The following is an 18,642-nucleotide window of genomic DNA, read 5'->3' on the forward strand; positions in this document are numbered from 1 at the left end:
GAGAAAAATCCTTACTTAACAAAAAGTACTAAAGATCTTTTTCCTACTTTAAACTAATTCTTATGACAGTAATATTCCAAATTTTGAGATACTGTTGAGATACTGTTATTATTTATAAATAGTATCTTTTAACTAGTACCTAAAATTTGATATTCTCATTCCTAAAATTTTAGATTTGTAGAAAATTCGAATAAGAATGCCTAGATGAACTAAGTTCAAGCATATTAAAAGTTATACTTAAAATTATATATACTTAAAAGCATGAGAAAAGAAATATTCTGTTAATAAACTTGTCCTTTGAGCGAGTTTTCGCTATAGTTACGAAATTATTATTAAGTTTCTGAATTGTTAAGATTAACAGTCTCATTTAAAAGCAGCTGTTAAGCTTAACAGTGTTAACAGTGCAAGGCACTGCAACTTAACAGCACTGCTTATTAATTTGCTGTTAAACTCATGTTAAACATATTGAACATTTCATGTTATTTATCTACGAAATACATTTAACAATTTCTACTGCTGCTTTAACAAAATTGTTAAGATTAACATATATATTTGAAAGCTGTTGTTAACAGAGTAACAGTCAATGCACTTCAACTTAACAGCACTGCTAATTAATTTGCTGTTAAACTCATGTTAGCTACATTTCTTAAACATTTTGAATATTTAATGATATTTATCAACGAAAAACCACCAATTTATAATGCCGCTTTAACAGAATTGTTAAGATTAACATATCCATTTGAAAGCTGCTGTTAAGCATAACAGTCAGTGCACTTCAACTTAACAGAATTGTTAAGATTAACAGATATATTTGAAAGCTGATGTTAAATTTAACAGTCAATGCAGTTCAACTTAACAGTCAATGCAGTTCAACTTAACAGCACTGCTGTTAAACTCATTTTAGCTACATTTGTTAAACATTTTGAACATTTACGAATATGAACATCAACGAAATACATTTATCAATTTCTATTGCTGCTTTAACAGAATTGTTAAGATTAACATCCCCAATTGAAAGCTGCTGTTAAGCATAACAGTCAATGCAGTTCAACTTAACAGCACTGCTGTTAAACTCATTTTAGCTACATCTGTTAAACATTCTGTAAGTTTCTTGTTATTTATCAACGTAACTCGCAGTGATATTTGTGATTTGTGCACGCTTATCGGCTGCAGAGGAAGTGAAAGCCGCTTAGCTTAGCTTGCTGCTCAGGAGCTCAGCAGCTGGACGCTGTTAAGGCGACAATTTGCTGGGCAAAAGGGATTAAAAAGTTGCCAGCTCGACGGGATTTTGCATTTATGCAGAGCACCCCAAAACAAGCCATAACGCAAAGGAGAGATGGGATAAGGGGGAGGTAGAGGGAAGGGGAGGGAGGATGAATGTTACCACTTCAACGCACAGTGCAAAAATTGCTGCTTTGGCGCCTGCGGCTTCAGTTGCCACCAACTGAGTTGCATGGTGTCAGCAGCGACTCGTGAGGCTATTTGCATTTCAAATCTCTATCCCCCCCCACTCTCTTCCACCTCCTCTCTATGATGCTGGTGCTTAATAAGCCTCGCACGCTTGCAGCTGTTGTCCTTGTTGGCCTAGTCGAGTTGTCCTGGTTGTCCTGTCGCTGCTTTCTGCTCTGTTTCCTGCCCTTCACATGCGGCTAATGCAATCTTGACAAGCGGCATGAGGCATGTGGCAAGTGAGGCATGGGGCAGCTGAAAATGAGGCATGTCACTTTTGATTTGGTTTTACTGCCTCCGTGTCGCATTTTTGATTTGTCGGAGCAGGAGCAACAGAAACGGGTTGCCTAGCATTTTGGCCACGTTTGTTCAGTCGCCTGACAACATGGCCAGACGCATCTGTGGCATGTTCTGTGGAGGGGCGAGTTCACATTTGGATGACATTAAAAGTGTGTGTGAAATTGGCTGCGTGGAGAGCGTTGTCTGTCTCTGTGTGGCTTGCCACACACTGTTGCACGTTGTTATACGGCGGCAGGGCAATAAAAGCCAAGAGACTGATAGGTGGCGATGAGAGTTTCATAACATTTTTGTGGCTGCCATTAAATGGCTTTATGTTTTACCAACTTCAAGCTGAACATGTTGTAACATTATTATTCTATTACCATTTTTATGTTTCATATTATTATTGTACATTACAACTCATTTTATTATGCCCTCTTTGTGTACTTTAGTTGTTTCTTTTGTAAATATTTTAATTGCGATATTAAAAGTGGCGCGCAACTCAAGTTATCGATAGACAGCATCCGATAACAGTAACGACGCTGTTAAGCCGGCTCTGTTAACGCGAGAGAAATGTTAATGACAATAGTTTAAACGCGAATCAAAACTACTACAATAAATTGTGAAATTTAAATAAAGAATTTGAATTTTACACAAGTTAAATAATTCAAAATATAATAGTCAAAGAATAATAGCAATATTTATTTAAATTCAAGTGCAATAACCATTAAATGATAATAAATACCAACAAAATAAGTGTCGCATTAGTGAATTGAAACAAAATATAAATTTAATGCGCCGCAAATAAAATAATAACTAACATTCTGCAATAGTAATCATCATTTTTAGGTTTTCAAACATGAAAATTTAGCGCCAATTGCACTCATTGCTTAACAGACCAGTGTTGAAAAACGCTGTAAGTGTTTCTCGTGCGCTCTCTTGTGTCGCTCTCTCTCTCGCTTTCGCTCTCACACCCTCAATCGCTCAATTTGCGCAATGCACAACATTCCTCACGTTCGCGGCTCTCTCACCTATGCTGTGTACTGTGCTGTGCTGTGCTGGGGGCATCCTCTGTAGTCTGTAGTCTGTAGTTGCGCTCTTCGTTTTCATCTCTCATTCGCATTTCATTTCTCGTTGCGAGCGGACGTCTTTCGATTGTTGCTGCGGTAATTTTGGAGCTTTGAGCGTTCGTTGCGCGCGTATTTCCCTACCAATTGTACATATATTCTGCTTCTTCTTGTTATTGTTGTATTACTCGCATATTTATTCTCGCTCTTCTCAACAAGTCGTGGGAGTCGCGAAGACGCTGCAATAATACAACAACAAAGTGAAAAACTAATCGTGAATAGGCAATAACAAATTGAAATTCTAATGAAAATGCCAATCAAGAGAAAAGTCAAGTGATTTCCAACATCGAAAAAAATCAAATACAAAATTCAAAGTGCAGTGCAACGTTGAGTTACAAATACTATGTTCACATATACCCATACCGACAAACATATGTACAAATCGGAATCGGCAAACGTACAGATACAAAATGAAATGAAAAGTTAAAAATAAATACAATATATGCCATCTCTCTCAGTCGCAGTCACCACAGCAGCAGTGATGGCAACGGCAACGACGACGACGACGACGGCAGCGTCACTAGAAGAGTCAGACAGGCGCGAGGGACGTGATTTCTCTTGTGCCTGTCTGTTCTGAATGTTCCCCTTCTGCTTCTTCTTCTTCCGCTTGTCCGTTTTGTAGCCAGTCAGCCAGCCAGCCAGCCAGCATCATCATTGCTCACACAAGAAACAACTACACACTTATCCATATATTTATATATGGATGTGTTTGTGTGTAAATTCATTCAATGCGCCACATGTTTTTGGCCGCCGTCTTTCTCCTTCTACGCCCTTCGCATCGCCAAATTAATATTTTGCGCACATTCTTCTTTGTTGCTGGCTGCCTTTTTGTGCGTTCGCTTCGTTTACATTTCGGCGCAGCGCTGCCTTGTCTCCTTGTTTATCCTGTGATCCTTTTTCGCCTGCCATTCGCCATTCGCATGCCTCTTTTTCTGATTCGATTTTTCCCACATCGCTCTCACAAAGCGGCGACAGAGCAGCATCCCCACACACATACACATGGACACAGAGAGACTCACTCGCTCACTAATACTAAGACAAATAGTGACTACTACAAGTGCACGCTCAGCTGCTTAGTCGTTGTTGCTTTTGCTTTTGCTGTTGCCTTTGCTTTGCCATTCAATCAACGCTAAAATAAAATGTGTGTGCCAGATGATGATATTACTCTTGTTGTTGCCGCTTGTCGCGTAACCAAAAAGTGCAACAACAACGTGCCCCACAAGAATGCAAAATGCTTTTGCGTTTTTCGATTGCGATTTCGACTGCCACAGACAAAGCGCTGTCTTTGTGCAACGCCGCGGCAAAAATGCAAAAAAAAAAAAATAAATAAAACTGGGAAAAAAAAACGTGAAGAGTTATCGAGCGATAATAATGAAAATAATAATAATAACAGCAACAACCATGTTCAATGCGACAACAACAAAGTCTATAGTTTTGATTGTTTCTTTATAAACACACATCATTTCATTCAACTGGAAACTGCGGCTGCTGCTCCTTCTGCCTCTTCTTGCCCCCTTTTTCCGCAGAAAGCGCGTGGCTGCGTCTCTCATACTTTTTTTTTTGTACTTTTGCTTTTGCTTTGGTCTCTTTTGTCTCGCGTTTGCGCTGTGTTTTCATTCCGTCTTTTTTGCGCATTTTCTGTTTTCGTTTCGTTTGCCACACTGTCGCTGCCGCTGTCGACGTCGCTGCCGCCGTCATGCAACATCCTTTTTTGCCACACTAACTTCCAAAGAGAGCGAGAGCAACCCCTAAACAACAATTAGTTTTACAATATTTTTATACGTTTCCAAAAAATTCAAATTCGAAAACTGCGCAAAATATTCAACAGCATTTGAAAATTGTGAAAAATCGTAAAATCGCGTTTATTTTTTTCGTTGACTAAATATCATGTTTATGAGCAGTGTATAAATAATTTTCAAATTATTTTTATTATGCCGCACACATTGTTGTTGCTTGTTGTTTTTGGTTGGGAAAACGTAAAACGTGAAATATTTTATTTTGTTAAAATTTTACAATCGTTTATTTAGCAAATCGTTAGCTGGAATTCGTTGAAATTAATCAAAAAATAAAGCAAAATCAAATTGTGCCAAACCTAAAAGAGAGAAGAAAAGAAAAATACTGCAGAAGTAAATCTATGAATAAAACACATACAACAAATCAAATGCAACAAATGCGACGTCTGCAAATCGCGTGTTAAACAAAATAAAAAAGTGAAACAAGTTGACTACCCCTAATTACATAGAAAAGTGTGTGGACTACCCCTAAACTAGCAAAAAGCAGTTATAAATTTGTCGGGGCAGCAGCTGTGCATATTATTTGCGACGCAACTGTAAACACAAAAAGCCGTCAAACTGTGGGGCCCCGGGGCATATTATCTTCCTCCGCAAGGAATGTATTATCCGGTAAGCAAACAAATCAAAACCCCATCAAACTACATACTATATATGTATGTATATATGAGAGAAGTGGAGAGAGATTGCTGAAGATGCAGCAACCACAAATAAATAAACATGCACAGTGCACACTATAAATATTGAGACAAGTTGAGTGGACAACAGCTCAATTCGCCGTGTGTTTGGCTAAGCTGCCGTTTACAAGTCGCCATCTTCTCCTCCTCTTCTCTGCTTCCTCTTCTCTTTCTTGCGTTTACATGCTTTTTGTTTTCACTCTCAATTAAAAGCGCAGCTCCGAATTCTTTGGCGTCGAGTGTGTGTTTGCCATTCGCACTCTCTCTGTCTCACTCACAGCTGACAGTCTGCTTGTCTGTTTTTGGATTTGTTTATCTATTTGCATAGACAACAACAAACAACGTTAAACGTCGTATTCACACGTGTGCCTACAATTTGCTCGCTTTGCTCCTTTCCCCCTCATCTTTGTTGACTTTGCTGCTTGCTGCTGCTTCTTCTTCTCTTCATTTTTTGACAATGCGCGTAAATTGTTTACATTGTCTTCAGTTTCGAGAGTGTTAAACGTTATTCTCCCCATCTCGCTCTCTCACTCTCTTTGAGGGGGGTCTGGTAATTTGATAGCCTCAAATGCGGGTCGACTTGCGGCTTTCAATTTGTTGATACTTTTTATCGAGTCGCCGCTCTTGTGACGTAGTCGAGGCTTAGCTCACTTTGTAATCAATTTACAGTGAAAGCTCGATGCAATGGACAGCTGCCGATAACGCCCAGATTTATTTATTGGTAACAAGTTGGCAGTTTGACAGATTTAAGAGGCGAACTCAACTTCCAATTGCCACACAAAATTATATACATTTATTTTACTCTCCATTTAGCCAGCTTTCACTGTAGCATATTGTCGATTCCCTATATCAAATGATACACATTCATGTGTCAACTTTTGACGCCCCGTTGCTCGCTTTCAACATTTTCCCACGTAATTTAAGTACGCAAAAGATTTCGGAATAAAACAAAACACAATTTTGTTGATATTTGCAATTTATGCAAATTTCGTCAACCATAATTTTTCATAATTTGAGTTAAATGTTGGATTTCGCATATTATTTATATTTGAGCAGTTTTTAGCAGGTACGTTTCCCATTCAAATGTAAATCTTTCATGATTGATAAGGAAGTTGACCGTAGCTTAACAAAAAACAAGACAAAAACAAAGACAAAATTCGCTTCGATGGTGATAAATGGAACTAAAAGTCAGTGTCTTCTCTTGTGGCTAAAGATAATCATCTAATGTCTAGTTTTGTATGATGTCAGCCATAAAACGATGTTGGCTTTTGATGTATCGCGACTTGAACAAGAGCGTGTGTGTTGGCCCAGTTAATCAGATGTTGGCATCTCGTGAATAGTTTGTATTATCTGCCAACTTTATGTTATAGAGGGTACACCAGTTTTGCATCATAATAAATAACTTTATTGACATCTTGGGCGGTATAAATTCACTGCAGAAATCGCTGAATGCTAATGGATTCAGATAAAGAGATGTCATTCCTCTGAAATTCGGTCTAACGACCACAGAGATTAATGCAAACTATCATCATAGAAGTGATGTTCCAAGAAATTCATTGCATGCCATTCGTTCTAGTTTAATCAAAGTCTAGATTTCCAGCACTAAATTAATAGCGTAATTAATAACAGAAAACAGTTTTGTGTCTTATAAATATTTGGTGTCTTTTATTAAATCGAACTTTTAAGAGTTTGCTTTAACTTTTGCAATTAATCAAGTCATCTTATGTGGTGCTTAAGAGTTCAGCAGTTGAACTTTGTTAATTAATCAAACAAGTAGCATTTTACAATGATATTGAAAAAGTATCTCAAGAATATGTCATACTTTAGCTATTAATAAATGTTCCAATAACTCAATTATTGTCCTCAACTTGGACTAAAAGTTTAATCAACTGCTAATTGCATTTCATAATTCAACGACAATCAGTTTACTGAAATATGTATTTAATAGCTGAATGTCGTCACTCTTGATGTTTCAGCAGTTTTCCAAATGTCATTCTAATTAATTGCAATTAAAAACTTTAGTCGACTATATTTTGCACATAACATAAACGAGACAGCTCATAAAGTTATGTGACTCTAATTACAACGTGACAATATGCCTATAAAAAAAAAACAAAGAAAGAAAATTGTGAAAAATAATAAAAGAGCTGAGCTGAGTTGAGTTGCATCAAACGAAATCTTCCGGTTTTTCCGTTTGTCGGAGTGGCAATTGAAAAATTGCACATAAATTGCATAAACTGAATCGTAATTGTAAAACCCCAAGGGGAAGGGGATGCAAGGGTTATATAGATTTACATATACATACGTATATCTCTGTGTTTTCCATTGTGCGTGTGCAGTTGAGCGCAAAGTTGGTAAACTTTTTTTTACCCAACAGATCTTGATATTCCTCTAGTTTTATGACTAACTTTTATGAATTATTTTCTTATTGTTTGAACGCAATCATCGTTGAAGGTTGTCGAAAAAACAAATATTTGAAATCCATTAGATGTTTTTCTCTTCTCTGGCTTTCACTTAAATTTCAGCAGCTATTTTTTTGCCTTTAACTTTTACTTTTACTTTTACAATTGTCCATCAATTTCATGTCGAGAATTCTTTTCTCTCTTTCGGCTAATACAACAATATTTCAATATTTTCAATTTGTTTGATTGATAGCTCTAATTTAGGGGCACTTTTAAGTAGCACTCGAGCGTAGAAAAACTAGAGAGGGGAGAGGAGGGAGAGACCCGCAGATAAGAGAGATATTCACGTAATGTAGCCCACATATTTTCCTCGTCTTCTTCGCGTTGATGTTGTCCATATTTCCATTTACAGAGCAAATGATATGACAATTTATTTCAATTAAAGTTGATTTAAAATTTTGCTGCCGTTGCCACTCCCCTCTCTGCCTCCCTGCAACGCACGTTGATTGATGAAAATGGCTGACAAAGCAGAGACGCAATAAATAGCAAACACAGAGCAGAGCCAAAGCAAAGATAGAGATAGTGAGAGAGAGGAAACCTCGTGGCTTATTCAAATTCTGTTCACTCTGTAGTATCGCATCTATATATCTCTTTATCGAGGGGGGCGGCTTCATGAGTTACCAAAACTGAGCGCACTTATCATAATTGCAGAGCGATTCGCTAATCCGAAAGCTTTCACTCTAAGAGCGGCAATTTCTCTCTAATGTGATCCACTGTAATCACATTAATTAAATAACCAAATAATTTAAAATTATGTTGAGAGCCAAGTTAAAGTTAAACCTTAAGTGATAGTGAATTTTGTACAAGTAAAGCTTAGAATCTGGAATCGATTATTTGCAATTGCTTTATCCGAGTAAAAACAGTTGTTATCGATGAAATTTTTTGAAGAAAATATTATTTTGAATAAGACTTTAGTTCAATTATATTTGATACGATATTCAAAATATCACACAATTGCATATTTTATAGATTTAACTCAAGTTGAAGATTTTTAAAGAACACGAGATGATACGATATTCCAAATATCACACAATTGATATATCCCAGTAAAACCATCTTTTATCGATCTAACACAAGATGAAGTTTTTTAAAGAACATCTCATTTTGAAAACGAGTACAGTTAAAATTTATTTGAGTAACAGAATATGATATGATATTCAGAATATACAATTTTAATTTGCTCAGCCTTCTTTAAAAAATGTTTGTGTCATCCAATTAGTTTTGCATCATTTTGTGTTTATCTCAAATTCCTAAATTTGATAAATAAATAAACAAAAATCATTGAACAACAATTTGTTTTCTGCTTCCTCGTCAAATATAAACAAATTCGTCACGTTCTCAAATAAACTGTGACAAATGTATTCTAATGATATTATGTCATTTTATTTAATGTATTCGATAACTTTCAAACCACCCTCGCTAAGCTCAGCTAATGTACCTCTTGTATTTGCCTAAGTATAAGTGTGTGGCGCTATATGTGACTGTGTGTGTTTGTGTGTGTGTGTGTTTATGTGTGATTGCAGCGCAGCAAATAAAGATTTACTGCTTGATATTGATAAATGGCGCACATTCGAAATTGAAGGCGCGACGCGACACATTTCTAGAGCTGTAGCTGATAAGGAGCACTCGATTTCATTATAATTAGCTCCGATTACTTCTATATGTGTATTTCATGAGCTTTTTTAAGCTGCTTTTCTGTGTGCTTGCTACTGGGCAGTAAAGAGCAAAAAAATAAAACCCAACTTGAAATTAATCGAAACTCCCCAGCAAATTAAATTCACATTAAATGTTGGGCGTGTTTTGTCGAATGCTTGAAACATTTACTTTTAGCTAAAAAAAACAGCAAATTAAAGATGAAGCGAAGCGATTAAATCGAAGTACACAAATTGCACCACATTCCAAATGTGAAATTAATTTTCGAGTACTCGCTAAATACGAGTATGTTAGATGCTAATACGAGTAACTCAAAAACAAGTGTATCGAGTATCGAGTTGAGTTCGAGAGTGATCGCAACCTACGGCAATGTGAACGACCCTCCGCAAAGCAGAGTAATAAAAAAAAAGTTAAAAAGTTTCATGCAAATTATTCGGTTCAACTGGCGACGTCAGCGATAACAGCGACGTCGACGTTGACAGCGACAGCGACGCTAATCGCTAGTGTCACTCACACGAGCCGCAATTAGCTGAGCGCCGCACGCCTGCGCAGTGAGTCAGCAGACGCAGTCGCAGTCGCTGTCGCTGTCGGCGTCGCAGTCGCGCAGTAGACGCAACCAAATTGTAACAGGTTTTATGGCATGCTTTTGTTGTTGCTTTCGTTGACGGCAGCGGCAAACGACAACGGTAAACGGCAATTGCAGCCGCACTTGTAGTTAGTTCCATTCCATCTCGTCTCTTATGTTTCATAGTTCGTTTCGCTCTCAATTTCACGCCCACGTGTTACGTGCTTCTCTTTCGGCATTCTCACACATTCCACACTCCCCCTAGCTTTCCCCCTTGTCTCCTCCTCTGCTGTGTAGAACGTCAACGGTTTTTATAGCCGGCCGTTAGTGTCGCCTCAGTTTGTTATTGTTTTTCTCTTGTTTTTTTCTTGCCAGCTTGTTTTTTTCGTTTTTTTAATTTATGCGGCCGGCTTATATTTTTTTAGTTTATTTAAATTTCTGTTTAGTGTTGTTGTTGCTGGACCACTAAATTTGCATTTTATTGTCGTTGTCGTATTTTTCATATTTGTTTGCTTTATTTAATCGCCTTTTTTCTGTTGCCACATTTGTTTTTATTTTTTTATTTTTTCCACCTCTGCTTATGAAAATATTTTTGTATTGAGTAACCTGCAATGTTTACAATGCAGGAAATAGCAACAAAAAAATGTGTAGTTATTCTAACAATTGCATAAAATATCATCAGAGTTGAGAGGCTACTCACCTCTCATCGAGGCTATAAATAGTTAAACATGCAACTTAGTATCGTTTACAGAGATATTTGCGATTGAAATTGGCAAATATAAGAGGCAACTGCTCGAGGTTAGTGATGATGAAGTGCATAATAGCTAAAGTATCTGCCAAGAGGTGGCTTAAGTATATGAAATTGTTTATCTGATTGATCGATTGCTTAGTGGCACTTCAATCTTATTGCTTTGACACCTTTAGCTTGCTATAAAATCAATTCGATTTGTTCAGGGATTCAGATGCTCAACTTTACGTGTTTTCTAACACTATTTTATCTAAAAGTTCTTAAGTTCATATTTCTTAAAGTCAATTCGATTTGTTCAGGGATTCAGATGCTCAACAATGTATTGATTTTACATGTTCTCCAGCACTATTTTATTTAAAAGTTCTTAAGTTCTTCTTTCATAAAATCAATTCGATTTGCTCAGGGATTCAGATGCTCAACTTTACGTGTATTCCAACACTATTTAATCTAAAAGTTCTTAAGTTCTTTTTTCTTAAACTTAATCCAATGTTGAATATCTAAAATTATTACAATTTATCGAAACTGAAATGCTTTTTATAAATCACTTTTGAAATTGTTCCATGTTTGTTTAGGGAATTTCGAATTTTCAGAAATGTTTAATACATTTTATTTACAATCTTTCGCTGCATTCCCATCACAATTGCATTGTGGCAAAATAATTTTATTTTCACTTCCCTTTGCTATAAATCTGTCGAAATAATTCATTTGAAAGCCGGAAGTTCGCATTCCTCGGTCTTGTTCAATTCGCCTTATCAATGAGCAATCTAAAATTGATTCATTGATTTAAGCAATTTAGCCGGAGCACGCCACAAAATTCTATTCTAATTGAAATCCATGCGTAATTTATGCAAATTCAATTAAACAACAATTAATTGCGCCACACAGTTCACAGCTGAACAACAGCAACAACAATGTGTATAACAACAATTGAACGCCCTGTGTGCATATTTACACGATTTTTTGCGATAAATTCTGAAATGCGAAACATTTGAAGCGAACAATTGTGAAACGAGCACAAAATATATAATATAATAGTCGCGAGCGTTTTAAAACGCGCGTAAAAATCGCATGCGTCCCAAATCGATGAATTTAATTTATTGGCGATGTGCAAATTTTGTTGCCATTGTTGGCAGCTAAGGAAAATTGTGTTTACTTTGCATTCATTGTATCCAATTAGCATAAAACGCCAGCTCGCGCTTCTGGCAAGGTGAACGAGGCGAGTTGCAGTCTAAAGATAAATGAAGATGCAACACAGGTCTGGTCAGGCGCCAGTTTACCCCCCTCCCCCTCAGTGCTATTGTTAACTTACAGTGGCCATAAAAAAAAGTGTGACATCATCATCATCATCAACATCATCTGCACCTGACACACTCTGACCTTTACGGCCGCTTGTTGTCGCTGACCTTCGGCTCCCTTTATGGCTGTTTAATTATTGTAAAAAATCAATTTAAATCATACTGTTGCTGCTGCGATTTTTATACATTTAATAAATTGCATTGTTAACGCATGATATCATGTTGTTGCGTTTAAAAGGTGTTAAACCAGTCAACAAGCCGCTCTCAAATGTGCTAAATTTATTTATTTAAATGTGACGAATTATCAAACTGATTAATAGATCTCTTAAGCATGAGCTTTTAAGTTGTTACATTATAAGTTCACAGCTCTGTTATAGCATATACTTATGTTAATGATTTCCCGCTGTAAATCAATGTTGAAATGTTGTAAAAATTGAATTCAAGTTTTCCATCTAACAGATTAATATCTTTACTGCCACTAATATATCTCTTGAATATTCCCCAACATGCGCTTTTAAATTTTAACATTATAAGTTTACAGCTCTGTTATTGCACATAATTATGTTAATGGATTCCCGTTGTAAAACAATACTGAAATGTTGTTAAATTGGAAATCAAGTATTTCATCTAACAGATTTATATCTCTAATACCACCAATATCTCTCTTAATCCTGAACATTCGGTTTAAAATTTTAACATTATAAGTTTACAGCTCTTACTTATGTTAATGATTTCCCGCTGTAAAACAATTCAGAAATGTGCTAAAATAATATAATTCACGTATTTCATCTAACAGATTTATATCTTTAATCCTAAACACTCGCTTTTAAATTTTAACATTATAAGTTTACAGCTCTGTTATTGCACATAATTATGTTAATGATTTCCGGCTGTAATTTAATTTTTAAACGTTGCAAAAATTTTAATTCAAATATGTATTCCATAGTATTGAACAGATTAATATTTTCAATGCCACCAATATATCTCTTAATTAATCCTGAACACTCGCTTTCAAATTTTAACATTATAAGTTTACAGCTCTTACTTATGTTAATGATTTCCCGCTGTAAAGCAATTCAGAAATGTGCTAAAACAATATAATTCAAGTATCTCATCTAACAGATTAATATCATCAATGCCTCCAATATCTCTCTTGTCACTCCCTTTTAAATTTTAACATTATAAGTTTACAGCTCTGTTATTGCCCATAATTATGTTAATGATTTCTCACTGTTAAGCAACTCTGAAATCGATTACATTCCGTTAAGAGGTTTTTAAGTTGTTGTCATTGAGCTCTAATCAATTTATTGCTGCTGTTAAAACACATGTTAGTATTTATTACTTTTTTTTAAAGCGTATTTAATGGATTGTAAAGGGTATGTTTCGATTCGTTCTGGTGGCAAATGCAAATTTGTTGTTTAATTTTAGCGCCATTGCCTTGCCAATAATGTTTAATGTGGATTTTTAATGGCCGCCAGACTTTTGCTCATTTATTTATTTAGTTTTACATTGTTATTGTATTTTGTTTTTGCTTTTTGATGCAGTCGTATTTGCCATATTTACTTGGACGACCTTCAACTCGGCAGCAGGCAGCACGATTTAGCCATCAATTTTTATAGTATCGTTTCTGCTCATCTCTTTTTCATGCACATATTAAATTGCAATTAATGTACTTATTTGTGTGGGTATGTGTGTAATTCAATTAAAGCCTTAAGCGGGTTTAATGCACTTGAGGACGTTGCAAGGTGTGTTAATTTTGTGTATTTGCAACACATCAGCTCAACTCGATGAAACTCATTTCGAGCATCACTTGAAAAATCTAATGAAAATACCAATCACGAACACACACGAATTGCGTGGGTGTGAGTGTAAATGTATTTCTATATATGTGTGTGTGTGTCTGTTGGCCAACTAATTCCCTTTGATTACGAGCTGGAATCGAGTCGAGTCCTTGCCTCGCATAGACAATTTCCTTTTCGTATTAAATGTTATTTGTATTTCACTCACAGACCGAATGCTGTTTGACTATTTATTTGTTTTTGGCTGCCCTCAGCCTCAGCCACAGCATCATCATCATCCTCATCCAATTACGAGACTGGGTCTGGGAATCGGACTCAGTTCGGGTCTCTAGTCTCTGGTCTCTGGTCGTTTTGTGTGTTTCATTTTAAGCCGCGCCCCGACACGTGGCCAGCATCTGTTACAGTTTTGTGGAATCGACATCGAAATCGGAATCGATTGCGCCGGTGTGAAGTTTGGCAACGTTTAACGCACAGTGCCTGCGAAACGTTGTTGGTCTCATTTATAGTTGCTGCTTAAAACAAATCAAATACAGTAGAGAGAAAACAAAAAACAGATACAATAAAAAACAGAAAAAAAGAGTGATGAAAGGGGCGACAGGAAGACAGAATCGACATCGAAATCGGAATCAATTGCTCCGGTGTGAAGTTTGGCAACGTTTAACGCACAGTGCCTGCGAAATGTTGTTCGTCTCATTTATAGTTTACTGCTTAAAACAAATCAAATACAGTAAAGAGAAAACAGAAAAAGAAGCATATGCGAGTGATGAAAGGGGCGACAGGAAGACATAGGAAATGAACAAGTACAAAGGCGGGGCACAAATGCTTGGGGTCAGGGTCGTTGTGTGTGTGTCGTGGCAAGTGCAAAATAATGGCACAAACCTCATGCATATTACATATTGTACATGCTACGTACGCACCAAACATGGAAGAGAGAGAGAGAGAGAGAGAGTCAGCGACCCACTCGACTCTGGTGGGAGAAACCCTTGCAACGAGGGTTGGACCAAGTGCCAACCCCAGAGCATCAGCATTGTGACATTTAAGAGGCTCACGAGAGCAGCATCAGCATCGGGCATCAGCCACCGTGTTGTGGGCCTTGTAAAGTGTTGAGCTAAAAACAAAACACACGCACAACCCCAACCCTACCCTCTTCACTCCCTCCCCACACAGCCTCCTCCATGTCCTTACACTCCACATTCACGCCCACAGTTCTCCGCAACTTGCCATTAACACAGCGAGAGCAACCCTCGAGGTGAGCCACCCAAGTGTGAGGTGCGAGTTGCGTTCAAACGTCTCTCAGCACACACACACACCACTACAAATGTGTGTGTGTGTGGATGTGTGTGTGCGCGCAGTCGAGTGTTGCATACTTTGTGGCGTTGCGCTGGCTGCTTAAAATAATTAAAAATCAATATTTAAACGATGCCTACCACACTGCTTAAAGCATTAAAAAACAAAGAAAAAAAAACAACTCCCTTTATATCGGAAAAACACTCACAAAGCACTTAAATATGTTACTTAATTGCTTTAATTTTTATCCAGCATCTTTATAAATGCCTTCGACCATTATTTTCTTGGCTAAAATATGCGCTAGATAAAGGCAACTGTCGCAGAGTTTCTAAGGCCCTCAAAGGAGCCATCAAATATTCTGCATAAATTCTTTTGCCTTCGCTGCTGTCGCCCACATTCAATAAATTTGCATAATATTTTGTTAAAGAATTTAATTATACCTTCGCTCGCATTACATAATTCACAATTTGCATACAATTTCTCTTGAATTTGAAATGAGGTTCCTTCCTCCCCGCTCCCCCCATTGAAAATGCCTTGGAGCTTGTCGTGCCCGGCCACGCCCACATAATGTCACTTCCGTTTGGTAGAAAAATTTTTGACTGTTGGTTTGGCAATTTTATTTGTTTTTCATTTTCATTGTGTAAGAAGTTATGCTTTGCGAGTTTTGTTTAACTTTTCCAGCGATTTTATTGGCAGCTTTTCTCGACAGCTTAAAATACTCAAATTGCCAGCCGAAAATCAAAAAGTTTTTAAATAATTATTAGGAAAATGTTTGCACACCAGCTTAAACTAAGTAAAAAAAAGTAAAGCTGACAAGTGAATAAAATTCCCATTAGCATTGGGGAAAAATACAGTTATACAGTTTGGAAAATTTACGTATTAAAATGCCACAAAAATTTCCAATTTCCAATTAAAATGAAAACCGAAACTCGTATTGACAAAAGTACAAAAACTGCACTGCACAAATTCCCAACCATAAATATGAGAATACTATATAATAAGTGGAGTATATATATATTTATATATATGCGATATATGTGCGAAATAAATCATGCCCAGTCAATGGAAGGTAAACACGCTCGTGGCACAGAAAGCAACGGCGACCTCATAAATATATGACAAGCTGTGTGTAAATCACATGCGGGAGAAAAACAAAAAATAATTATATAAGGCTTAAATATCAACAAATCAAATTGCGCACAATCCAGTGAAGAGAACCGAAGAGAAGAACAAAAAATCACTTACGTATTTTATGGCAAGTGAATTGATTTATAAGACACACAACTTTTCATATGAATTTTATGCAAATTTTTTTGCTGCTCTCGACCTTTTCTTTTTATCCATATATAAATATACATAGATATAAATGTGCATGTGTATGTATTTTTTATCAAGTGCAAGATACATTCAAATGAATCAAAGTGCTGAAAGCATTCAAATCACTCGCATCAAATATGAAAAATACATGTGTGTGGCTTGCATGCAGATGAGAATACAAAGATTTATCTATACAGAATTCGGATTGATTTAAAAGTTATGCAAACTAATAGCTCAGGAAGTATTTATCGATAGAGTGATAAGCAAATTTTGTGCATGTTTTGTCTAGCATTGTTGTTAGTTGGATAAATGTTCGTGCTCTTTTAAGTGATATTTGAAAACGAGTTGACAATCACGAGACATTTATCAAATGATTTGTATTGTGAAATGTCTTCAGTATTGATGACATATAAACTGACTGTCTAAATAATTAAATTAATTCACCTTGTGTTTGGTTTTTCCTTGTCAAAAGTGGATGCTTCTTGGTGTATATATAATTTATTAATATCATACAGCAGCAGGCTGTCAACGCTCCCTTTAACTCCTCCTCTCCCTTTCCCTTTCGTTAAGCTCATCACGTATTAACTGGTGGCTTTTGGGCTAACCAAATGTTAATTAACGCATTGCTTGGCCACAAACGCAGCCCGCACATGATGCAGAGATGATCAGGTTGACTTTGCCTTTTGCCACATGGATACAGTTCATTAAAAGCTCGTCAAATGTGGCGACACCGAGTTGCACATAGAGAAAAAGTTTTGAGTCAACTCGCAACTCATTAGAGATATATAATATGTTGTGTGTTGCATGAATATGCGGCAAGTTTTGTGATAACTGTCAGTTAGGCAGGCAGTTGTTGTTGTTGCAGCTTGTTGGCCACAGCCAATGGCAATTAGGTCTGTGATAAGATAAGCGCCCAAAGCTGCTGCCTAAACCAATTAGAAGTGTGTAGGCTCGAGAGGGGGCGGAGGGAAACCCCTTTTTATCGCGCTGTGGCTGTGGCATATCACAAAATGAAATGGCGGCAGCTGTCACACACACACACACACACCCACAAAACACAATCACACACACACGCATCGAAGTTTGACTTGCCATTTGTGAGCTTCAATCAGGAAAAGTTTTTGTTGCTAACTTTGTGTGTTTACATATGTATGTGTGTGTGTGTGTGGCACAACCAAATATTTTGTTGTCTATCTTGATGTATGTTACTGTCACTTGCCTGCCAAACTCGTCTCATTGTGTGCGTACTTCTCTCTCTCTCTCTCTTTCTCTCTCTATCTATGAGTTGAGCTTTGTCTGCTTTTAGCCTTTTTATTGGCTGCCAATCAACAAGCAAGCAAATGAGAGGTATGCGAGATGTCGAAGTGCTGCGCCCATTTGCCCATGACACAGCATAAAGTATCTTTAAGATACAAACACAAAAAGCAAACAGCTTTGATTTAGCATCTGCAGTTGCAACTGAGATGAGATAAATTCAGATAACTTGAGTTGAGAACTCTTTCGCACAAGTTTCGCCTTGGCACATAAATTTATATTGTCACCCCAGGCTCAAGTTGCATGCCCCATGTGCGTCATGTGGACATACATTTTGCTCGCCGCTCCCTTTTGCTGCTCTCGTTTATTTTTTAAATACCCCAAATTGTTGTTAATTATGCGGCAGTTGCTGTCAGTGTGGCCAGAGTTTGGCTTTCTTTCCACTTGTCCTTGTTTTTTTGTATTTTGGGTTCTCTCTTTTTTATTTTCTGTGGTGCACTGGCATGAATAAAATATTAATTAAAGACTTTGGCGATGAGCTCTCACTCTTCCTTTCTGGGCAGACTTGACAGGCGTGGTTCGTTGCACGCTGGATAAACGCAAAATGCTTTGCATGAAAATTTATTAAATGTCTCGACAGTTTGAGGGAAATTGTGTGCGTGTGTGTGGGTGTGTGTGTGTGTGTGTGTGTATGACACATAACAACACACTTTGGCAAAAAGACCTAAACAAGCTGATAATAAAAGACCGAAAAATGTTATGTGTCAATTTTGGTTGAACATGGCCAACAGAGCATTAATTAATTTTAAACTCGAGTTTTTTGGGAATGTTCCCAGTTTACCATGAGGGAAGAGAGAGCGAAAGAGAGAGAGAGAGAGAGGGTAAATATGCAATCCCCTTTGGGTGGTAATTGTGTGCGAAAGCTTGTCTCTCTTATAGC

The 18,642-nt window shown here is 37.0% G+C and overlaps 1 protein-coding gene across 1 annotated transcript in view; it reads left to right on the top strand.

Moving 5' to 3' along the window:
- The first annotated feature begins 2,851 nt into the window (after positions 1 to 2,851).
- LOC117570178 (hormone receptor 4) overlaps positions 2,852 to 18,642 on the top strand; it is an 83,713-nt gene continuing 67,922 nt past the window's right edge. The window contains 2 exon segments of the mRNA XM_052005307.1: positions 2,852 to 2,944; positions 4,883 to 5,257. Coding sequence (XP_051861267.1) covers positions 5,246 to 5,257 — 12 coding nt within the window. The 5' untranslated portion in view covers positions 2,852 to 2,944; positions 4,883 to 5,245.

The sequence above is a fragment of the Drosophila albomicans genome, chromosome 3, assembly GCF_009650485.2.
Source record: "Drosophila albomicans strain 15112-1751.03 chromosome 3, ASM965048v2, whole genome shotgun sequence".
In the NCBI taxonomy this organism is placed as follows: domain Eukaryota; kingdom Metazoa; phylum Arthropoda; class Insecta; order Diptera; family Drosophilidae; genus Drosophila; species Drosophila albomicans.